This window comes from Schistocerca cancellata, chromosome 4 (genome assembly GCF_023864275.1).
Source record: "Schistocerca cancellata isolate TAMUIC-IGC-003103 chromosome 4, iqSchCanc2.1, whole genome shotgun sequence".
Classification (NCBI taxonomy): domain Eukaryota; kingdom Metazoa; phylum Arthropoda; class Insecta; order Orthoptera; family Acrididae; genus Schistocerca; species Schistocerca cancellata.
This window is the reverse complement of record NC_064629.1, coordinates 443,986,698-444,012,188: the sequence shown is the minus strand read 5'-3', so window position 1 is coordinate 444,012,188 and position 25,491 is coordinate 443,986,698. Positions and strand designations below refer to the sequence as shown.

Genomic DNA, 25,491 nt, shown 5'->3' with positions numbered 1-25,491 from the left:
CAACCCTGCCCTCCAATGAGTTCTTACTTGACACCACTGAAATCGTAAACGATGTTGGTTAGGGGCTGCAGGGCGTCTGTCTCGGACCTTCACTTAAAGTAACCGATTTTTACCGGTTCGTTGCGTCATAGTGTTGCCAACGTTTGCTCAGACTACTGCTGCAGATGCAATGCGATGCGCCAGAGGACGTCTGGAGTCCGGTCATCTTGCGACTGTGCATTCTATTGACCACCGCTGCCAGCAATCATGAACGGTGGTTACATTCTGCCAAGTATTCCTGCAATATCGCAGAAGGACCGTCCAGCTTCTCGTAGCCCTATTACACGACTCCTTTCAAACTCAGTGAGTTGTTGATAATGGCATCAAAAAAAATGGTTCAAATGGCTCTGAGCACTGTGGGACTTAACATCTGAGGTCATCAGTCCCCTAGAACTTAGAGCTACTCAAACATAACTAACCTAAGGGCATCACACGCATCCATGCCCGAGGCAGGATTCGAACCCGTGACCGTAGCGGTCGCGCGGTTCCAGACTGTAGCGCCTAGAACCGCTCGGCCACTCCGGCCGGCATCGTTGTCATCTTAAAGGTATTCTTGACCATACGCAAACACCATCTCGGCTAGTTCCCAACATGAATACCGGACCATTCCGCCACTTACAGTACGCTGCGTCAATCACACAGCCTGCAACACACAATGAACATACGGCACGTGGTCAGAGTTACTTTCATTCTTCAGTGTCATTTACTATGGCAACGATGCATTTCCGGACAATTGTTCATTGGATCTTTTTTCCTCCATTTCAATCATGAATTCGTCCCTGCAGTTTATCGGTTTTATTATTGTTCAGCCTGCATACAAAAAAGCTTCAGTGAAATTTGGAAGTTAGGAAAGAACTGACTGCAGAATTTAAACAGTGGAGACTGGTAATGCCTGGATAGTTCAGTCGGTTTCGAACCTCAGTCCGGCGCACACTTCTATTCCGTCAGAAAGTTCCACAAGGAGACCCGTGCTTTTTTGTTAGACGTCACAGATGGAGGCTGAATAATTAAAATGCCATCACTGAAAAATAATTTTGATATGTACATCACTTAAACTTGCATAACTTTAGCGGAATTCAGTTTTAAACTATGTGATATTGAAAGTTTATAGACATCATATGTACGGTCTCGTTGAACCCATGTACAGATTGAATCCACAAAAATACAAATGTACCTCACAAATCCTATTAAACAGTAAGCCTCAAGATTTAGTACCATGTGTAACTACGCGTACCAAAGTACAGACACAGTACTATAAACGCTAGTCGATCTGAAATAGATGTGGAATTAATGGCTGCAATCGTGTAAGTCGTACACAACGACCTTGTTCTCTAACAGCAGCTTACCAACACCTAACTGAAACGGCAAACAGTGTATGAGTAGCAATTACTAACAATAAAAACGTTAAAAGCTAGTTGTCTTTAGTTACACTTGACAAACTCTCTCACTGCATTCGCCTATACTTACGTTAAAATCTCACATAACAAAGGAGGTAACATCAGTTAAGAAAATTAATCTAATCAACTGATTGCGTAATCGGTACCAAAACGACTTTTAATTAACGAGGCAAGCTGTCCAGTGATGGATTGCCATAGCTTTTCTGAAGCAGATACCACATCCAGTACTCGGCTATCATTTTAGTTGGACTAAGCGCTTCTTCCAGCATCGCTCTCTTGCCTGCTGCCATCAGTATTCTACAAACCAGCCTCGAGCTCTTGTAATTACCCTAGTTTAACAATTCTTCTAGGCTCAAACATTTTTTTCATCCTTTATCTACCGGGTGATCAAAAAGTCGGTATAAATTTGAAAACTGAATAAATCACGGAATAATGTAGATAGAGGTACAAATTGACACACATGCTTGAAATGACATGGGGTTTTATTAGAACCAAAATAATACAAAAGTTAAAAAAATGTCCGACAGTTGGTGCATTATCTGATCATAATAGCAATAATTAGCATAACAAAGTAAGACAGAGCAAAGAAAGGAAATGCTCAATATGTCCACCATCATTCCTAAACAATAGCTGTAGTCGAGGAATAATGTTGTGAACAGCATTATAAAGCATGTCCGGAGTTAAGGTGAGGCATTGGCGTCGGATGTTGTCTTTCAGCATCCCTAGAGATGTCGGTCGATCACGATACACTAGCGACTTCAGGTAACCCCAAAGTCCAAAGCCAATAATCTCACGGACTGAGGTCTGGGGGCCTGGGAGGCCAAGCATGACGAAAGTGGCGGCTGAGCACACGATCATCACCAAACGACGCGCACAAGAGAGCTTTCACGCGTCTAGCCATACTTTTCTTTTTTTATGTTCTAATAAAACCCCATGTCATTCCAAGCATGTGTGTGAATTTTTACCTCTCTATCTACATTATTCCGTGATTTATTAAGTTTTCAAATTTATACTGACTTTTTGATCACCCGGTACTTCATTTACCTCGGAAAGTGCAATAATTGACTTCGTTTGTTTCATCGTAGCTACACAGTTAAATTTTTCAGGTATTTTACTTTGATGAAATACTGTTTACCCATAACAGTTCAACAAGATGTAAAGTTCTTTTGCAGGAGGGACGCTCATAGGCATTCTTTAGAGGTCTAGTGAAGCTGCTAACACAGAATTTCGGATAAGTACTCGCTGTTGTAGGTGCTCGTTGCTCGTTTCCTAATGGTTATTATTTGTCTCTGTACGTTGTGTCTCACAGCGGTATCACAGTTAGTGACTGTTCTCCTATCTCAGCCATTCAATAGGTGTAGTTTTGGGGTTTTGCTACTTTCAGATTTAGATCAGCAACACCATGAAGTGTGAAGAGCGTAAACAGTGAAATGAAGTCCTGTATTTCGCAGGCGAAATGGGAGACATTGTGTACTGCTATAGTGTTAATTGGCAGGCAACGTCATGTACACGGAATGACATTTTCGTTGCTGCATTCAATACGAAAAAAAATATTCAGCAGATTGTTCCAACGACCTACAGACACATGGGAATTCACAAATGGACAAGGGATCGTGGTTGACAAAGAATGTGGTTTCTACATTACAGGGAACCCCAACGGCCGGCCGCTGTGACCGAGCGGTTCTAGGCGCTTCAGTCCGGAACCGCGCTGCCACTACTGTCGCAGGTTCGAATCCTGCCTCGGGCATGGCTGTGTCTGGTATCCTTAGGTTAGTTATGTTAAAGTAGTTCTAAGCCTAGGGGACCGATGACCTCAGATGTTAAGTCCCATAGTGCTTAGAGCCATTTGAACCATTTGGAACCCCAACGTTTTCTACACCTTGTACGAAAGAACCTAACACAGACCTTTATGAGTGATAGATTGCTCAAGTAGGTCCCGTACCATGGCCTCCTCGTTCAACTGACGTTAGCCCATTAGATTTACCGCTATGACGGCATTTAAAGGTACTGATGTGTTTCACACCCATTGACAACTGCGAAAGTTACAGGAACGTGTGTGTCCGCAGCTCGTGGTCGTGCGGCAGCGTTCTCGCTTCCCACGCCCGGGTTCCCGGGTTCGATTCCCGGCGGGGTCAGGAAATTTCTCTGCCTCGTGATGACTGGGTGTTTTGTGATGTTCTTTAGGTTAGTTAGATTTAAGTAGTTCTAAGTTCTAGGGGACTGATGACCATAGATGTTAAGTCCCATAGTGCTCAGAGCCATTTGAACCATAGGAGCGTGTGTGTTCCATGCATGTGGGCAAACTTAACGGCAGCCAGGTGTGTTTGCACGAGTTCTCAATAATCTGAGATGGAGGATTGAAGAATGTGTAAGAATGAGTGGTAACCACCTTCTGTAGTGTGAACAGACAGATGGCTGTTAAATGAGAGAATCGCCCATTCCTCAAAAAGCATTTATTTCAGGAGATACGTTCGTCAGATTTTTTTTCTAGTTTTGACCAGTACTATCTCCTGCAAAAATATGGGACACTTTCTTTAAACACACTGTACATCAGCTTGTTCACACAGAAGAGACTGTTCTTGATGTGATATATTGTTCACATCAACTACAGTCTCTTCGTATTGTTCGCCAGCACAATGCCACTGGTCTCAGTGCTATAATATATTTCTTACGCCGGACAACCTCGAAAATTATCCATCAGCGTGAACATTAGTCTGCTGACCTAATGCTCTGATTTAAAGAGCAGTTTCGATGTCTTCCTCGGAGTCGGCGCTACTGGTTTCGCCGTGTAGAGCGAGGAAAGCAACAAAGGTATCACGCAACGATCGCGTGCTGCCTGTCTTTCGTAAGCCCCAAATGCCACTCGTTGCTCCTGAACTGATGCTATCTGCAGCGCCGCAGGAGTTTGTTACGCACCTCGCTCCGCGAGTAAACAGCGCTGTGTGACACACTGCCTGGAAAAAGCCAAAACACCAGCTCCTACCCGAAGCAATTTCTACTTTTTTATGAGAAGTACTGTCGGAAAAGTGTCCACAAATAACGATTCTTCTAAATGTCAAATATCAGATGGTAAGTTGTTCTCGCTTATCCAAATCTGGCAGTGGACCTATCGATGAACGTTTCCTCCTACTAGAGTGCAATGTATGGCTTACCATTGAACACAATCTATGCAATACTTTTTGTATTGATGTCACTGCTATAGTAAACACACAGCAGAGCAGTACTTTAACTGGAGGACAGTGGCAGACAATTGACTCTTACGGTAGGATCTTAACCGTCGTCCTTGTCAGAATGGTGGTTACTTCCAGTTATTCGGTTGCTGATTTATCACTGAGACATCGACAGTTCACTGTCGTTATGTGCGTGTCGTAATCTAAGCTTATGCTAGATCTATATACGACACAACAAGTAAACGTAAGGATAGAAGATGAGATGACATAAGTAATTGAAATTTGCAAAGCGGTTAGATAATGCTATTGTCTTTCAGCTACTCCGTTTAATATCTGTTTGGATGATTTATTGAAAACCTGCCGTTATGTTTTAGAATGTTCTATGATTTAATTAAATTATTACAGGTGCTGGAACGATTTCTTCGATAAGAGTGAGACTAATACTTTCCTTCACCACTGAGTCGCTGGAAATGAGCTTTATCTCTATTTCAATAAGAAAAAAAAATCAGAGTATTAATACGTCGAGATAAGAAATTCCATAGCGAGTATAAATACGAAAATTCTTCTTCTTCTTCTTCTTCTTCTTCTTCTTCTTCTACTACTACTGCTACTATTATCTCCTTCTTCTCCTGCCTTTGTACCGCACATACGCAGGATCGGCATGGCTATTAAGGGACCTGCACAGTTAATTTCAGGGATACTTGGATGTCCTTCCTGCCCCAGGATGCAAAGTGTATACCTCAACTGTGTGCGTGTAATATGATTTATGTGAAAGTGTGAAAGTGTGCTAAAGCTTCCTTAATGCTTACGAATTGTGTAGCTGAGGTGGGACTTGGGTACCGTCCCGGTATTCACCCAGTCGGATGTGGGAAACCGCCTAAAAACCACAATCAGGCTGGCCAGCAAGCAGAATGCATTTTTTCGTTCACCGCGGATCTACGAGGGGGAGGATGGCAAGCCAGTCGTCCCAGCGACCTTTTACCCCCGGGAAAGATCTACGGTACTCAATTTGATAACAGGCTGAGTGGGTCAAATGCCTTTCTCCAGAGACTGGAGCGACAAAAAGTCCTAACTTCTACCCAGGGTTGAAAGAGGGACTTCCAGAGCTGGAGTCTAGTGCTCTGTCCGCCAGATTATCACGGCCACTGACAACAACAACAATAATAATAACAATATTGAAACAGTATTCGAATTAGCTTCATTTCACGTTTCTTTATCACGGACGAGGAATGGGCGTATGACAGGCGATGGTAAGCCTTTCGTGGGGAATTATTTCGGGAAACCTTAGAAGATAAAAGTAGGATTCCTGAAGTATATAAACAAACCCGCATCTTCTTTAATGAACAGTTCTTCGTACATTTAAAATCTGATTAGGCAATTTCAATAATCATAAGGCAATCAAGTTGACTTCACCCACTTGTATAATGTCTAACATTATATTCATTTCAATTAAATACATTGACATAACACAACTGATTTAATCTGAAGTAGCCTTCAAATTGAATTTTAAATCCCATTGTTTGTCAATAACAGACTTCGGCTGCTGTGGAACCGTACTGAAAATGTGTGTTGCACAGTACTTACTAATGTGTTCACAACTTAAATATAGTTATTGTGTTGTGATAAAAAAAAGGACACTGCTGCTCCTTTCGGAAGAGCCGAGCGGCGTGGCAGAGTGGTTAAGGGACTTGAGATGCGATCCGGAGAATGTTCAGAACCCACTCGACCATTCTGTTTTAGATTTTTCGTGGTTTCTCTAAACTGTGTAAGACAAATTCCTTAATTGCTCCTGTGGATGGATCGATTGTGCTCTCCGTCTCAAATAATTTCGCTGCCGACGGTCGTTGAACGGTACGCTTCTTTCCTCCATGGTGTTAGCATCATCTAAACAAGTAGGTGTGCTGCCAGACTGTATAAGAATTCCCAGATCCTCTACATGAGGATAATGGATTAACACCACGTATATCTCAGATCACTGTTTTCTTTTTTTTTTTAATTAAAAACATTCTCTGTGGGTTAGCTGAATTTAGCCTAAGTTTATCCCATATGTTATCAAGAAATAAAAGTTTGCAACCGGTGCTGGTAGTGGACATTACTCTAATCGCAAAAGTGACTGCTGTCGGCTTCAGGAGATCGCTCACATACGCCTTGCACGTTAGCTTCCAGTCTGTCGTCATTCCTAGGTATCTTTGAACTACACACATAAATACATTGCGAACTGCGTGACATGTTGCATTGTCCTTCTGAGGGATGCCGCTCCTCCTGCCTGCACCCCTTTGCTGTCATGCATTTCGCACCGGTTCACGCCAACGGCCATTTATCCGATGGAGCATAAAACGTGAGTCGACTGAAACTGCCAACTGTCGCCATTCGGTGGACGTCCAGTTGCGATATTTGCATGCAAATTTCAGCCTTCCTCCTCGATGAACAGCAGTCAGCGTAGTTGCACGAACCAGGCACCTGCTGCGCAGGCTCATACGCAGCAACATTCGCTGAACGGTCGTTGAGGAGACACTGCTGGTAGCTCCTCGGTTTATATGAGCTGCAGTTGCTCGACGGTTGCAAGTCTATTCGCCCGTACACATCTCCGCAGCTGTCGTTCACCCGTGTCATCAGTGGCCCGTGGTGCACCAGCGTTGCCTCAGCACCGGTTTTGGATAGCGTCGTTTTGACATGCACGGTATATTTTAACCTCGGTGGCACGCGAACAGTTTACAAACTTAGTCGTTTCGGTTATCCTTTTACCATTGGCCCGAAAGCTACTGATCATGCCGTTTGGACAGAAGATAAATCGGTCCGTTTTCGCATTACGATAACAACTACACTTTCCTGTCAGATTAATGCTGTGTGCCGGACCGAGACTCGAACTCGGGACCTTTGCCTTTCGCGGGCAAGTGCTCTACCACTGAGCTCCCCAAGCACAACTCACGCCCCGTCCTCACAGCTTCACTTCCGCCAGTACCTCGTCTCCTACCTTCAAAACTTCACAGAAGCTCTCCTGTGAACCATGCAGAACTAGCACTACTGGAAGAAAGGATATTGCGGAGGCATGTCTTAGCCACAGCCTGGGGGATGTTTCCAGAATGAGTGCTAGTTCTGTATGGTTCCCAGAAGAGCTTCTGTGAAGTTTGGAAGGTAGGAGACGAGGTACTGGCAGACGTAAGGCTGTGAGGACGGGGCGTGAGCCGTGCTTGGGAAGCTCAGATGGTAGAGCACTTGCCCGCGAAAGGCAAATGTCCCGAGTTCGACTCTTGGTCCGGCACACAGTTTTAATCTTCCAGGAAAGTTTCATTAGAGCGCACATTCAGCTGCAGAGTGAAAATATCATTCTGGTAACAACTACATTGTTCCCCGCGTCCTTCCAACATGATTTATGTACCCTCGACTCCTAGTGCTGCCACATGCCGCCTGTGAGTGATTATAGCACGTGGTGGTGCATACGTGGTGGTCAAATTAATGTGACTGGACCGCGTATTAGGCTAACACGAACATAGTCAATAAATGCGAATTATCCGATTAGTAAGGGGAGAAGTTACCAAATAGAATACACGGTAACATGGCTTGCAGATTATGGATTTACATGTAGAATTGGCTGGCTCTGAGCACTATGGGACTCAACTTCTGAGGTCATTAGTCCCCTAGAACTTAGAACTAGTTAAACCTAACTAACCTAAGGACATCACACACATCCATGGATTCGAACCTGCGACCGTAGCGGTCTCGCGGTTCCAGACTGCAGCGCCTAGAACCGCACGGCCACTTCGTCCGGCTAGATGTAGAATTACTTGACGTGGAAGGTGGCCACTTTTCTCTGTATAGTTTGCTCCAGAATATGTTATTTACGTATTTTGTGTTTCGAGTTAATAAATTCCGCCAGTATCTTTTTAGATCGAGGATTTTCCACATTTACCTACAAGCTCTGCTTGATCACTCTGACCGATGACACACAACCCGAGCAGAGCAGAGACCCAGACTGCCAGCCATGGGAATCAAAGCTAGACTGCGCCCTCGGCGCTGACCTTTGAAATTGCATGCGATGATTGAGGAGCAGCGGGCGGAATGATGAGGGCCAACAACAGGTTACAGCCCCGCAGAGGGCGTGGCAGATGCTACCTGCTCGCCGACGCTCCGGCTCCAGAGCGTCTGCCTGTGTCACAGTGTGCGGACTGCATGACCCATTACTTCCTATCGGGTCCTGCACACAACTGAAATAACTCTGCGCTTGGCACGTGAATGGCGACATATACTTACGGAATTTCTGTCTTCTTTAGAGTGTAGATGGCCATATTTTGTCCCTTTTCTATGATCAATGTGACCAAGGAGAGGTAGGTAGATTAGGATTTAATGTCACGTAGACGACGAGCTTAGTAGAGACGGAGCGCAAACTCGGGTTGGGGAAGGATTTAGAAGGAAATCTTCTGTGTGCTTTCCACTGGAAGCATTCAAGCATCTACCTTCAGGGATTTAGGGAAATCACGGAAAACTTAATATCGACGGAAGGGCGGGAATCTGAACCGTCGACTTTCCGAACACGACTCAAGTGCCTTACCACTCCATCACCTAAATTTCAGGGGACCTGTCGATATGCTGAAGCAAGCGTGTTATATATTTGATAGTTTTTTTTGCTTCTAGTCTAAACCGATTTTTATAAGAGACAGAGCGGAAATTTGGAATTGAGAGGACACTGGCGTGCAGTTTGATAATAATAAACTACGACACTATTTCTCCTCTTATAGGTCACGTATTTTGGTGGTGGAAAATGCTCTCACACGGAATGGGAATGGATTACATGAGTTCTGAAACTTCTTGCCAAATTAAAACCGTGTGCTGGATTGCGACTCGAAGGCGGAACCTTGACTTTCAGAGGGTAATGGTGACAGCAGCCAGGTTCGCGAATGTAAAGGTTCTGGCTTCGAGTCCCGGTCCGGCACACAGTGTATAGCCTATCAGATAGTTTTAAACTGCGCGCACCCCGCTGCAGAATACAAGATCACTCTATAAACAATTCACTAAGCAGTGGATAGGTCATTTATCCGTAATATCCTTTCTTCCAGAAGACGTAGGCCAGCAACGTATGTAGAGGTTTCTGCGAAGACTGTTGTGCCTTAACACAGGGCGTTTTACAATGTTTTCACGATTTCCAATTTGAATTACATGCAAACTAATCGCGAAACAAAGTTGAACATTTTACACAAGGCACGACATTTATTCAAGTTCATTTTCTGAAATATTACATCGGAGAAATGACGACCATTCGCTGATACACAATACTCAAGGTGGATCACCCAGTTTTAGAACACATATTTCGTAACTGCTGGAGGAGATAATGCAGATCATACAAGACTATTAGATAAGTAGACACCAGCTAAATGTTCAGCGTTTGGGCACGTTTTCGTAACGAACGACCAGGACTTGTCTGTTAACTGCTACGCACACGTTTGATGGTCTCGGGAGTTCGGATGGTGGTTTTCTGGCGGCCGGTTGACTTGCGATTCGATGCACTGGCAGTTGTACGGAAGTTTTGTTACGTAATCCATTATTGTTTCGCGAGCAGGAATTGGATATCGCAGCCGAATCTTAAAATACTTACGGAAGGCACATTGCACGAGCACAATAGATTTTCCGTAGCGACAACAGAGCACCACCGCGAACGCACGATGTTGTTTCGACCAGTTCGACATGATTATTGACCTGCATACGGGATGAAACTCGACAATCCGCACTACTAATAGACAGTGCCACCGTCACTGTATCTTGTTTTTAGTGTGCGTTATTCAAATTTCAAACAGTCGAAACATTGTGAAACACCCTGTACGGTATAAGTATTCCTCGCGAGAGTCAGGTTTCCGCGCTAGAATCCCGGTTTAGCACACAGTCCTAAATTCCCAGAAAGTTTCAAAACAACTCAAGCTGCGCTGAAGGGTGAGATATTCATCAGGCAAACAATCCCCTAGGCTGTGGCTAACCCAGTTCTTCCAGGAGCACTAGACCAACAATGTATTCAGCAGAGTTTCTGAGAAGTTTGGAAGGCAGCAGAGAGGTAATGACGGAAGCAAAACTGTGAAGGCGAGTCGTGAGTCGTGTCTAGGTAGTTTAGTCAGTAATAGAATCTCTCACAAAATACATAGTTTCTGGTTTGAATCCAGGTCAGCCTCATTGCTTCATCTCAGTTTAGCGTATTCTTCACACACTTGTTAGATTGTAATGGGAATGCCGACCGAAGCTGTATTCTCCGCGTCTTCGTGTTCTCCATCTTTTTGCTACCCGGATGAGCTCAGCTGGCGGTCAGCTGTGGCAGTCACTAAAAGAGCGACCGATGGTGGGATTTACGCGCTCGTAAATGCGGGGCGCTATCTTTACGGTTGCCACTGATGTCACTGGCGGCCGCTGCCCGGTAACATGTGTACGCCGTGGGTATCGCTGCTCTGCATCCCACGCTAACGTCTTTCACAAGCTGATCCGAGAAAACTCGGCAGGCGCTGTGCATTGCTCTGACCGGCGAGACAATCTTTATTACGCTTAATATACGTAGTACGCCGCACGTGTAACGGGGCTGTTAACTTCTCCCTATAGGTACTGCCACGAGTAATGGGTTTAGAAGGATTCATTATGAAACATATGTGATATACTTTTATTTCTTGCATTTCACTTTAAGATGTGCCGTCTAGTGCCTAAATCGGGGCCGTGGTTTGACCAGTTGGTAGGTAGAAATGATTACAGAACTTATTTTATAGCAGCTGTAAGGTCTTTTCAACAAAGTAACCAAGGAAGTTTGTAAGACGAACATTTCATTCTGCAGCGAAGTGTGCATCGTGGTGAAAATTCCTGGTGGATTAAAACTGTGTGCCCGACCGGGACTCACAGGTTCAGTTATGCCGATACATCTGTCCTACCGCGATATGCACTACTTGATGAAAAGTATCTGGACACCTATTAATGGACCTTAATATGGGGTGCCGCTTTTATGATGGCTTGAACTGTGGTCGGAATGCTTTCAATTGCTTGTCTGATGTCTGTGAAGGAATGGCAGCCAATTCTTCTTCAAGAGCCGAAACCACAGAAGGTAAGTAGTGTTGAATCTGGGATCTGGAGTGAAGTCGATGTTCTAACTCTTCCCAAACATTGGGTTCAGTTCGGGGTTCTGGACAGGACAGACCAGTTCAAGAACATTATTGTTCGCAAACCATTGCCTTACAGATGCTGCCATATGACACACTGCATTGTCAGGTTGATACAAACAATCATTTTCTCTGCAATGTTTCTCTATTATAAGCAGTACACAAAACAGTAAAATGTGTTCATATTCTTCCGCATGCAACGTATTTTTAATCACAATAAGCGAACCGCGCCCCAACCACGAAAAACACTCCCATACCGCAACGCCAACTCCTCCATATTTCACTTTTGACACTACACGTGGTGGCAGGTTAAGTTATCCAGGCATTCACCAAACCCAAACCCATCTATCAGGTTGCCACAGGGCAAAGCGTAATTCATCAACCCAAATCACTTGTTTCCAATCATCCACTGTCCGGTGGCGTCGCTCCTGACACAATCTCAAGCGTCGCTTGGCACTGACTGCAGAAATGTGTGGCTTAGAGGAGCTGCTCGACCATTGGACCCCATTCTTTTAACCTCCTACGAGCAACCATTGTGTTAGTTGGACTGCTGGTAGCACTTTGTAATTGACGAGTGATTCCGCCTACTAATTTCATACCAGTTTCTTCAAAAAACTCTTTTCAATGCCCGACAGTCCCTGTTTGTCAGTACCTGTGGTCTAACTGATCTTGGCTTAACTGAGGTTGTTCCTACACTTTTCATCATCAGAATGACATCACTAACAGTTGACGTGGGCAGCCTTAGAAGGGTTCAAATGTCGCTGTTGGGGTTGTTACTGATGTCGCATCCAACGAATAGTCCACGTCCAAAGTTAATGAGCTCTCCTGTCCGACACATTCTGCTACCGCTTCTCCACTGACCATACAGTACTTTCTTCTCCTTTTATACTTCTCCTTATCCAACTCTCCTGGCATTTAGTGGTCGTCTCATTACATAGGGGTGATCGGATACTTATGATCTGGCAGGGTACTTCTTTCCAGGACTCGTAGTTCAGTTACGAGAGGTTCTGTGAAATTTGGAAAGTAGGGGAGACGTTATGGTGGATTTCAAGCTCTTAGGACCGATCGTGAATCATATCTAGATAGCCCAGTCCGTTAAGACCATTGTCCGCGAAAGTTAATGTTGCGAGTTCTAATCCCAGTCAATCACAAAGTTTTAATCTCTCTGGAAGTTTCACAACTTTGCACTCTCCGCTTCAGAATGAAGGATTTATTCCGGAAGGAATCCCGTTGGCTATGGCTAAGCTATTTCTCGCGTATCCTTCCTTCCAGGAGCGCTAGTGCGTGAAGGTGTGCAGGAGAGCTTCTGCGAACTTGGGAAGGGGAAGAACTGTCCTGAGAGAACTGAAGTTGTGAGGACGTGTCGTGGTAACTCAGTTGTTAATAGCATTCCTACTGAAGCTTAAGGATTCAAGTCTAGATCCGGCTTACAGCTTTAATCTGCCATGGAATTTAAAGTTGATGGATATGTAAATATAAAAATATTAGGTACTGTTCTAGAGTATAAAGAACAATGCTACAGAATATATTGATACAGGTAGACAGTTATGACAGGACAGATGTTTGAGAGAAGTTATGTTTCTTCTCTCTCTGTCTGCCAGTAAGTTCTAGACTGGGAATATATGTTGTCGTGGGGAAAAAAAAAATAAAAACACTTGAGACATCCTCGTCGGCGTATTCGACGTCAACTTGAATGAAAATGAATATTTTTATTTTTTACTGCCACGGAGTAGACGAATAGCTTTTCATGTTTGAATAGTACTGAAGGACAATTACATATCAATGTACATTTAACTTGTAATTTTGGTACACAGTTCTGACTAATAATACAAGCGCTGCCGGATCTGAACGGTGTTGATGTTGGTCTCTTAAGCGACGATCACGGAATGGGACTAGCGGCATTGTGCTCTGTTGCAAGTAAACATGCAGCAGCAGCGGCGTGTGCTTAGGGACTGTGTAACATCTCGACATCCCGTCATATGTTTCAAGCTTTCATTGTTACACAGTAGCCAGGACTTAAAAATGAATTATTTGATGCTAGTCTCTCTCTCTCTCTCGTTCCCAGTAAATTAAATGTAGGCTATATTACATCTACATTTACACTTTGCAAGCCACCGCATGTGTGCTGGTAGCACTGTCATTGTCCCATTTCGCTATTCCATTTGTGTGGCGTGGTATGTCGAAACAACGTCTACCGGTAAGTCTGTGTACGAGTTCCAGTTTCTCTGGTTTTCTCGTTGTGGTCATTTCGTGAGGCATATGTGGGAGAAAGTACGTAGGGACTTCAGAAAGTAAGTCACACTCTCGTCCTATGCTATGAGCATTGCGGAACAAGAGTGGCGCATTGTCAGAAGAGAGTACATGTTCTGCGTTTCCTGCAGACACAGCTCTGCTACGGTAAATATAACAGGGGGATTACAGTGTGGGCGTGAAATGGGGAGACCGTTAGAAGCGTACTCTAAAGTTGAGGTTCGCGAGACAGTACGATACTTCTTGCCAAAACGTCTTAATTGCACACAGTCAAGGCGAAATTCTGACGTTTTATGGACCGAATGCAAAGTCACATACAACCGCAGTGAAATGGTACCAATAATTTGACCAAAGCCATACAGACACGGGTGATAATGATCGCGTAGGGAGGAATATCTTGCACAACGTGATTTCTATCTCTTCCACAAGCTGTAACAATATCTGATGGGTAACAGATTTTCCAACGATGAGAAGGTTCACACACCAGTTTTTCGAATGTCTCCAGGACCAAGGAAGGGATTTCTGCTGTCGAGGAATGGATAGATTGATAGAACGTTCCGACCGTTGTTTATGGAGACTTAGTGAATATTGAAAGTAGTGTCATGTATCTGTGTCACGTTAATGTGTAGGGCAGCGTGTGATAAATGTTTCTTGATCTGCCATAACAATGTGTAACTTGCTTTTTTAAGTTCCCTTGTGCTACGTTTCCCCTATTTTCTTGAAAAGTACGCTCTAGGAATCTCCGTGATACGCAACGCTTGTCTTGTAGCGTCTGTTACTGGACTTTGCTGAGGATTCGCGTAACAATGTCAAGCTTACCGAAAGATTCAGTGACAAAGCAGGACGCTTTTCTGTTACTATTGGTTATCCGTCTTGAGCTGACTGCAATAAAGAAAAAGTGTTCAGTCGCTTTTCATTGCATCTTGTTACATCATTTCTCTGATATGTAATCGCTGAATTATATCAAAAGTTACAATATTTTGCCAGACAAAATTTCTGGCTCCATCCAGTTCTGCATAAAGTAGGACACAAAGAAGGGACAGGTTGATGCGACAAATCCTGAACATTTAACTGGTAGCAGAGAGCAGTGTGGTGGAAGGGGGGGGGGTGTCAAATATCATGGAAGGAGGGTAAGGCTTGAGTAAGTAAGCACGTTCAACATGCGAACATGAGGTGTAGCAGTAGTTTCCATAAACAGTAATATTATGACGGATTAGAGCACAAAATGTGATAGTGTGAAGTTGGAAAAATTTCCCCCGTTTTAATTTTTATGCTGGCCGCAACGGAAATCGTCGGCCGCTCGCTGGAAATGCGGCGAATGAGGATAATAATAATAATAATAATTTCTCCGCAACGCTGACAGGTGCGCTAATTGTGTGGCGCAATTGTGTGTTTCAGGCGCTGAGTGGCTTCCTGATGATGATGACACAGAACGGGAAGCTGCTCTACATCTCGGACAACGCGGCGGAGTACCTGGGCCACTCCATGGTGAGTACATCTGCAGTTCTTAGAAAATGCGCCCTTAGCTGAGGCAAAACACCAACTCCAACAATCTCCACTTCACCTCTCATCTGTTTCTTCGCAACGTCTTCAGGGTCGCAAAAAATCCTGGAGATGATGGTCAGAAATGTTAGTCTCCGTTCAACATAAAGAAGCCCTTTAGTTTTCACAGGAACAGATTACATATTGTTTTGCGTTACTCATGTGGAATATATGATTGATCGTATTTTGAAGAAGCGTTTTGTAAAGCGTGTGTTTCGACTACCGTTTAAAATTATGGCACTTTTAGCGGCTGTAAATAATAATCTTAGTTTGTGTAAGGTTGGTGTCTACGTTGTCCCTGCAGTTCTGGCGTGTCACACTTTAGTAAGACTATTAGGACCGTTGAGGGTAGTTGTTCAAAGTATAATCGACGACTACAGAGTGCTGCCTTGATACTCGTCACACTTTGGAATATGACAACACAAGAAGTTTGGCGTGCACTTTCCGTTAATGGGGTAGTGTTGTTAAGGAAGCTGTTGGGATTAAACTAGCAGTGACCTCGTAAACAGAGACGGACATTTTGCCTCAATTCTCCTTGCTGTCTAGTCGATGAAACAACAGAGGAACAGGATTAAAGTTACTTGATCTTCTGTTGCGGTTAATGTCTCGTTATCGATAACATCTGATATTCACCATCTTTGGATTTTGAAGGCGCAAGTTGTTTACTGTGCCTTTTGTCTTCCTGCATACATTAACGTTTGATTACTGTGTCGACAATTCCCAGCCCAGAAGTTGCCATGCACAGTGATCTCTCGTTTCATTTGTGCTTTGAATATGACGGAGTGTTGACTTGTATAGGTATAGGTGGTTGTCATGGACATTCCCGTAAGTTATTTGTACTGGATATTCTATAGTTTATTCCATTTAATAAACAGAGCCCGAAACGTTCCTCTGACGAAACCTTAACCAGTCTATTAACGTAACACAAGGAGGCTGAGGAGAAGAAACACATAGTTAGACTAAATTACAAACTCTCTCTTCCTAAAATCGGAATGTCGGAAATGTGATCCCCTTTACTGTGTACCTTACAGGACATCAGTATTTCCATTACATCCCGTGGTGCTCCGCGAAGAAATCTTAGAAATATACAATCTAGAGCAACTAAAACAAAGTTTAACATTTGGCCTTTCAGCCAATCAGTACTTCAGTTTCACCCTGGCTTCTGACCTATTCGAAGAACCTCTGCTTGCTGCTTGCTACCAGCAGAGCCTGTTGTCACTAGTGTTTACATCCTAACGAAATCTCCATTGACGCCACACAAATTCTTTGTCATTTACGTCAGCCCATAATTATGCGAGTATCTGAAACCCTTCCCAAGAACCGAGCAATAGGCTACCTAGGACAATCCAGCCTCCGCAAATGGTGTGACGACAAAGGATGCGTCGAAACTTTCTGTCAGATTAAAACTGTGTGCCGGACCGAGACTCGAACTCGGGATCTTTGCCTTTCGCGGGCAAGTGCTCTACCAACATCCCGAGTTCGAGTGTCGGTCCGGCACACAGTTTTAATCTGCCAGGAAGTTTCATATCAGCGCACACTCCGCTGCAGAGTGAAAATCTCATTCTGGAAAGGATGCGTTCCTTGGAAGAAACATGGTGCAGCTGATACTGATTCCGCCTGCGTGTACCACTGCTGAGAGGCAACCAGTGTGCCAGCACCATGCTTCTCCTTTTCCTTCTCTTCGCTCCAGCCGCACTCAAACGACGCTGATACATACTTGACACTTCGTAATAGATAGGAGGACGGCAACGGTAAATAGTATCTTATAGCAGCGATCTGAACAATACAACCATGCAGGAATTCCAGATTGTGTCCAACGCTCACTAGCGGCTTTCCATCTGACTGACTTTCTACACGATATCCTTAGTATCATTTGTTATTGCGAATTCATATCTTGCTTCTGGAGAGACCGCTTAAGTAATTCGTCCTTCATGATGCTACTGACGCATTAATGAGCACGTTGCTTGTCTGGAGCAATAGTAGGTCTTCAAGAGACTCCCTTCTGTACGTGGGTTTTGTTCATTTGCTATGATCGACACAGTTCCTGAAATAGTTGTAGGACAGGCAACGAGCAGCGAACAGAAGAGTGCAGCGGACGGCCGCGCTGAGTCACGCGTCCTGATGGACGGGCAGCCGGTGGTCGCTGGCCGCTGCCAATTAACGCGCAAACACTCCATGCTCTCCCTTCTCACTGCGTATTACAAGCCGCATTCCAATTTAGCCATCACGAGGATCCAACCTACTGTTTGATGCTACTCTGTGTTTTGATCTCCTTAATTTCGCTAATGATTATTTCGATAACGTCTGTCTATAATGATGAATAAAGAGGTGTGCTATCGCACGAATTCGTCCGCTCTCGCTTAGATACTCGTTATAGGGTTTCTTCGCTGAAAAATTATTAATTTTTGAAAGGAAAGAACTACTTACGATCTAATTTTAAATGGAGTTTTAATGATGAAAAGCGCTTTAATGAGAGAGCTCAGTAAGCACCACCATCACCACCACCACCACCACCACCATCATCATCATCATCATCATCATCGTCATCATAATCAGTTTCGGGGTTTAGGGTTTTACGCCTATTCTGACTCCTTATTCCTCAACAATCTTCCTTAGGGTCTTTCTCGTTTTCGCCATTCTGCTGGTTTATAATGCCACTTTGTTCAAGCAGCCATTTACTTCTGTGTTTAATTATTGCTTCCTGTATGCTCACGAAACTTCTCCTAACACTTGCTACTGCTGTTGATATCACAGGGAGTTATTTAAGCTGACTCTAAGTGTCATAATTGGCCTAGTGCCCAGTTTCGCTTCCGTAGTGTATTAAAGTTAATGACATTCATTTTGTGATTAAGTGTCACATTCGTACTCTTCTAAGGAGATTTCAGAATAGTTAAGTTTTGCGTATGAGTCTTGATTTTTTTCCACTTTTTATGAGGAAAACAAAATATGTAATTTCCAAAAGGTGCTGGATATTTCGTTATTAATAAATTTGTGCTCTAATTGGATTTTCAGCTTGAAGGGTCAGTATTATTGTTTCCTCTGCAGATATTTTCATGTTGAACTTACTGAGTGCACGATTTAGTTTATATACTGCATCTTGAACTTAGTTCAGTGGTTTATATACAGTGTGCCCGAGAAATGCTGCGACAGATTTCGAGGGGCTGTAGAGGTTGCCTTCATGAACAAATCAATGGCAGGAACCCATGTTCGGAAATGTTATCCAAGGACGCTACAGAACGGCGAAGTTATAGGCGTCAGTGCCTGCTGCTAGACCAACCCTCCACCCCTTCGGCAGCAAATGTGACTTTCTACGCTGACGGACTGTAGGCGGAACACATTGTATTGTTGTTTGTTATTCAGTGATCACGACTGGTTACCACGATTTCCAGTGAAAAGATGGAACTAGCTGCTGCATAGAAAAACCTTGTCTTCTATGAATGTGGTGCTCTGTTGCCTCGGTGGATGACGGTTTCGGACATGAGTGTCCATCTGTAGTTTATTTTTCTCCAAGAACTCTCTGAAATCTCAACTGTTTGTCGGTATACCGGAGAAAAATAAACTGCAGATGGAAACCGGTGTCCGAAACCGTCATACACCAAGGCAGCAGAGCATCTTATTGATAGGAGACAAGGCCTGCCTATGCAGCAGCTGGCTCCATCTTTTCCACTGAGTATCGTGGCAAAAAGTCGCGATCACTGCTTAACAAACAACATTGGTCCGTCAGCGTACAAAGTTACGTTTGCTGCCTAAGGCGTGGCCTAGTGACAGTCGTCGGCTTCTATAACTTTGGCGCTCTGAAGCGTCGTTGGATCACTTTTCCGGACACGAGTTCCTATTCTCGATTTATTCCTCAAGACACCTTCCACGACCCCCAGAAGTTCGTTGCAAGATTCCTCGGACACCTTGTGTTAGTTAATCAGACGTACGTAATACTATCGTTGGATTACTGTTACGTGTTACAAAATATTTTATTAGCTTTATTTGCCACCTTATCTTGACTTCATCGCTATATATGCCAATTAAAGCCGCACGGTCAGCTATGCACGGAAGATGGTAATCATTTCAAAAGGTACGGATATAAAATAATAATCGACGAGATGCACGACTACAGCAACGAGTGACACCTAAATGAATGCGACAAAATTAACTCACTCGCCTTTGGGAAAGCAAAAAATGAGAGGTTAGTTGAATGAAATAGAAAGTGAGCTGCAGACTAGCCTGAAAACATCTGTGAGCGCGAACCACTTAGGAAAAAATTGCAAGAACACCATGGCTTCCGCAAAGTAGTAGAACTTAAAAGAGAAAAGACACGGACAGGCCAACGAATGTGAGTCACTGGACGAATACAGAGCACGAGGAAAGGAGTGATTGAAATAACACGGCCCTTAGCATTCAAATAAAAAAGAAAAAAGATCCGTCCACCACTTTTGTTTGCTATTTCCTTAAAGCGTAGTGTGGTGTGGAGATAATGAGTTTTGACTGCCTCATACAGTTACACAACAAGGGAACATTAATCGTTGTGTGGTATTACATGGCGCATGGCGAGCACATGGAGCGTGAAACCTGGTCTGCAGAATAACGAAGAGTTCAGTGTTTATACAACTGAAAGCGAAACTGCTTCTTCAAGGAGCACTCATTATTGGTAACGAACTGTTTCGCATCTTTTGGTACTAAACACCCGAAAAATAGCACGGAAAATTAAAGTATATCGATCAGCGAATTGGCTACTGCGCTAGAATGTAGAATAAATTGGCATATGTGTAGTAGCATTTTCATTCCTATTACACCAACCTGTCCTCGTATATATATATATATATATATATATATATATATATATATATATATATATATATATTGGTGAGGAGCTGACTTAGCGTCTCTCCCGCTGCCTAAGCGAACTGGTGATAAAATGTGTAGCTACTCCTTTGAATCCTCAGCTCACTGCCTTCTCTCGTAATCCTACTAAGTAAAAGGGCCACTCTCACGAGCAGTACTCAAAACTCAGTAGAACGACGAAGTAGTAAGTTATAGTACCCCATCGAGGATTCATCCTACTTCGGAAGGCTGTATCTTTTCCTTCGGGGAAATTTTAACTTACGCATCGAAACTAAACGTTTATCTTGACGCCAGTCGTAAGTTGTCGGTTTATGTGATTGCCGATTGAGGTCTTCTTGGCTCACCCGATGTGGGTTGGTTGAGTCAAAATGGCGATAACACAGCAACAAAAGGCGTTCTGTGTTCTGTGTTTCAATAGGCACAATGCAGTTACAATGGTTTGGCGCGATTTTCGTCGAAAGTACGGTGCAGATGTAATGTGCATTCATCAGAGTTTCACACTTCGTCCACGATTTTCTGCTCACCAAACCAGTAAAGAGTTAGCCGTTTCTCATCGTTTCTCATGTGTTTGCCTGATATGTTATGCGGTGACGTTTGTGTTTCAAACCATAGAGGGTTCAATTGCTATAAGCTCTTCGCGATGGTGACAAACAACAACGTGTAGAGTTTTGTGAATGAGTTCTGGACGTGAAATGAGATATAAGAATTTTCTTTCACACTTGAAATGCAGTGATTAGGCTACGTTCCATTTAAGAGGAGAAGTGAACTGCCACAAGGCAAGACTATTGGAAACAGAGGAGACACATACCATCGTTGGGCACGAGAGAGACTCTTCAAAGCTTCGTGTGCTTTCCACCGTTCCCCGAGAAAATATTTACAATCTGTTCTTTTTTTTTTTTGAAAAATACCTGAATATGTACGTCTACATCATACTCTGTAAGCCACCTAATGGTGTGTGGCGGAGGGTACTTTTTGTACAACTAACTGAGCCCTCCAAACCTGCTCCACTCGCGAACAGCGCGTGGGAAGAATGACTGTCGGTAAGCCTCTGTATTGGTTCTAATTTCTCGAACTTTCCCCTCATGGTCATTACTCGAGACGTATGTAGGGGGAAGTAATGTGTTGTCCGACTCTTCTCGGAAAGTGCTTTCTCGAAATTTCAATAGTAAATCTCTCGGTGATACACAACGCCTCTCTTGTAACATCTTCCAGTGGAGTTGGTTGAGCATCTCCGTAACACTCTCGTGACAACTAAACGATCCCTTGACGAAACGTGCTGCTATTCGTTGGATCTTCCGTAGGGCTTCTATCAGTACTTCCTGGTAGGGATCGATAAATCGGGCGGCACTAGAACAGAAATGTGACAACAAAGTAGGAAGTAATTAACAACATTTGTTACGACTTATGATACAGAGTTTGCTTTACTTTTGGTAGCAGTTTGGTATTTCACACCTGATGCCCTATACCTAATACGAGGGTGTGCTTAATTGTAGTGCGTCCGATTTCCTTTTGTGAAAACTCTTAAAGCTTTTTAAATGAAACAAACTATATTAACTTTCTACATCTTTATTCTCCATGTCTACATTTTTATTTCTGAACGTAGTCACCCTGGTGATGAACATATTTCTTCTAACGAGAGACTAGTTTGTTGATACTGTCACTGTAAAATGTTTGACTTTGTTGACGGAGCCATCTCACCTCACTTGCACGCTTCGTCACTATCAAAGTGAAGTTTTCGAAAGTGTTCTCTAACAACTCCGTTGATGCTCTCTTGTTTTCGTTGTGAAAATGGTGAACCTAGCTTTCATCACCTGTCACTACGTTATTAAAGAACCCATCACCTTCACGCTCAAAACACAAAAGAAATCGTTGATAGATGTCCAATCTCCCCTATTTCTTGACAGGAGGGAGCATTCTAGACACCCACCGTGCACACAGTTTTCGGCGCCGCAGTTCTGCAATGATGGCCTGTACACACTCTTGTGACACACTGCACCTATCTGAAAACTGAGTTTGTGTTATCCGACGATTTTCTCCGATGAGTGCATCAACCCGATTCCGATGAGTATAGTCGGTTGCAGCACACGGTCGTCTACCCCGAACTCTGTCGCCATAATTTCCTTCATGATGAGCACGAACAACGCAACGTCGCACATTACTGATGTCGATACAATCACCACCGTACACAACTTTAGTTCTTATGTGGATATGAATTGGAGGCACGGTTCCTGCGGTTAGAAACTCGAGCACGGCACGCTGTTTGTCACATATCGACATAGTTACGTCACACATCGCACTGTTACACGCTTCAGTTCGGAGCCCTCTAGCGGAAGAGGGCTGTAGCTTTTGTCATAGAAGTGGGAAAGTCAATCAAGTAATAAGCATGACATGTAATACCTCAGCTTGAGAACAGAATTAAAAATTCGGAGCCATTACTTTTCAGCACGTCGTCATACAAAGAAACCTAATATCACTGCTGTCTATAGTAAGATCACGATATTGTCACTATGACTGAAAGTAATTATGCAGATATTCGTTTGACTTTCCTAACACTCCGTAAATAACGACTGTTAAGTCGGAACGGTTGTGCTCTGAATGGAACTCTCGGTATTGTGCTCTGTAGCATAACTGTAGGAACTGCCTGAGCTGGCTGTAGCCACTGAACAGTACTGTCTGGCTGCAGGACCGGAATCGTGTGAGTGGAGGCGGCGCGTCGTCTTTCCTGCCTGTCGACGGAAGAATTTCCGTGTCCGCCAGTACTAGACGGAAGCTATGTTGTCCCCGGCTGACAGCGCTAGCGCTCTCTTTGGCGCCTGGCAACACTACTGACAGATGAATAAGACACAATGGCAGATGTACCGCGGAAGCAGATCTGGATTTGTGGGCGGCATCTGCAGGCTAATGCTTGGTGCCAGGAGAATGGTCGGACTGTGTGGTGGCAGCCTCTCACGGTAGTTGTTGGGTACCTTTTAGGCCTGGTACACAACAATTAGCTTCCAAGATCGCCTGGTCACATGGTATACGTATTTTTTTGGGGGGGGGGGAGGGGGGGTTGTGGAAGTCTCTGTCGATCTGCCTCCCTTCCCAACAATATTGGGTGAACTGTGATACTGCATGGCAACAGCTGTGAACGCAGTAACTCCGGACATGCTCGCAAAAAATGTGACAAAATTTACTGTTATCTGGATTTTTGTCATGCAACTGGTGACAGGCACGTTGCACATTTGTAAAAGGTAAATGAAAGCTGAGATCCCCAAAGTAGATATGAAAAATATACTAATGGTTATGTGCATGCATGCAAAAGATGTATCCTTAAAAATCGTATGGTCCTTTTGAAAAAGAAAACTTCGTATTTCTACTCTTCAGTTAGAATTTACTTCAAGTTTCTCTTTTCAGTCAAGTAGAAAATATCCTCTTATGAAATTTGATAAATGTTTTAATCGTCCTGTAACACATCTAGTTTGGATTCTTCCAATGAATGTCACTCTACAGTTCTGCATTACCTACAGTTTGCAATGTCATTATTCTTACTGAAATCAGTCTGGACGTGCACCCTCAGATTTTTTCGGTCTTGACTGCTTCCAATGACTGATCGCTAGTAAGGAAACAATGCTGGCTCTTTCCACCTATTTACGCACAAGCTAGCCGCCGATCCTCTTCCTTTTTTGCTGAATATCGTTAGAATTTTTGGGCAGTACAACTTCTTTGTACACAACAGCATTGTTATCAAACCAACCGTGGAGTTTGTAATACTACATGAGAGCTATTATTTTCCAATCTCCGAGTAGCCGCTGACTTAAATCCGATGAAGCTTTGCGCAGATGTCTTTCGCAGTGCCTCTAGCATGCCCATTGATCGCGTCACATTGCAGGTTTCATTTATGAGTGCACAGTGAGCATGTAAAGATACCTAAAACAATAGTTTCCCACCAAGTGTGAAGTGCGTGCTGTCATTCGATTCCTTCAAGCTGAGGGGTTCCGCCTGATTTCCATACAACCCACATAACGGAAGTGTCATAAGTGACACCAAAGTGTGTCAATGCTGCAGGCGATCAGGGAAGGAAGTGATTGCTAGCTGATGTTTTGGTTCAGAGTGTGGATCAGACACTTCTAGAAGATCGTCTGCGAAGGGCAATTCGGAAGAAACAAATAGAAATGTTGACATCACGCATTGTCTTTCTCCATGACAATGCTCGGCAGCACACCGCAGCTGCAACAAAGTCACTCCTGCTCCCGTTTCGGTGGGAAGTGTTTGATTACCCGCAACATAGCCCGAACTTCGCTCTCTTTGATTTTCATCTCTTTGCTCAGATGAAGAGCTGGCTATGAGAGCAGCACATTAGCACAAACGAGCTGCAGACCAGCGTAGAGATCTGGCAGAAGGCACAGGCAGCTGTCTTCTATGACGACGGTATTGGAAAGTTGGTACCACAGTGCGACAGATATCTAAGTCGGAGAGGAGCGGGAAGGTGTAGCTAAATGTTGAAAATAAAAAACGTTTTTGTATTTCAGCGTGGCTTCCATTTTTCGACCGATCGCACCTCGGAAAAAAATAGCCCTCGTATGCCATTTATACGTAGCGTAAACAGATGACACCTCCTTTTCGGCATGCACAAGGCTGTTTCCAAACATGATAATTTCTCCGCACTGAGCATAATGTACTGAGGCGACATCAGCGATATTAGCATAGTGGACGAAAAATTAGTTACTTCCAGGAGATATGACTATAATTCAGGGTAACATTATTTCTATCTTTGATATTGGTGTCAATTTTCAAAAGTTTCTTCAGGTATGCCACACCCAGGTTAAGACTTTCATTGAGTATTAGATCCTGTAAAACTACCACAATATGGTGATGTTATATCGCTGTTCCAAATAGCCAGAAACATTGTAGTAGATTAAGATCGGATGATTATAGCGCACCAGCCGATGTGCGAAATGTTGCCTGAGAGTTCAAGCCAGGAACGTAAACATACATTCCTGTGACAATGGCTGTTTTCATCGTTGAAGACTCACATTCCTCACCCAAATATAAAATAAAGGACAATATTTGGCCACGGAAAAGGTCGAAATAAACATCCTCATTCATCCAGAAGGAGATTTTCACTCTGCAGCGGAGTGTGCGCTGATATGAAACTTC

General features: G+C 43.8%; 1 protein-coding gene across 1 annotated transcript in view; it reads left to right on the top strand.

Moving 5' to 3' along the window:
* Positions 1 to 25,491, top strand: part of LOC126184243 (neuronal PAS domain-containing protein 4A) — a 1,173,452-nt gene that overhangs the window by 748,441 nt on the left and 399,520 nt on the right. Inside the window, 1 exon segment of the mRNA XM_049926613.1 lies at positions 15,373 to 15,462. Within this exon segment, the coding sequence (XP_049782570.1) occupies positions 15,373 to 15,462 (90 nt within the window).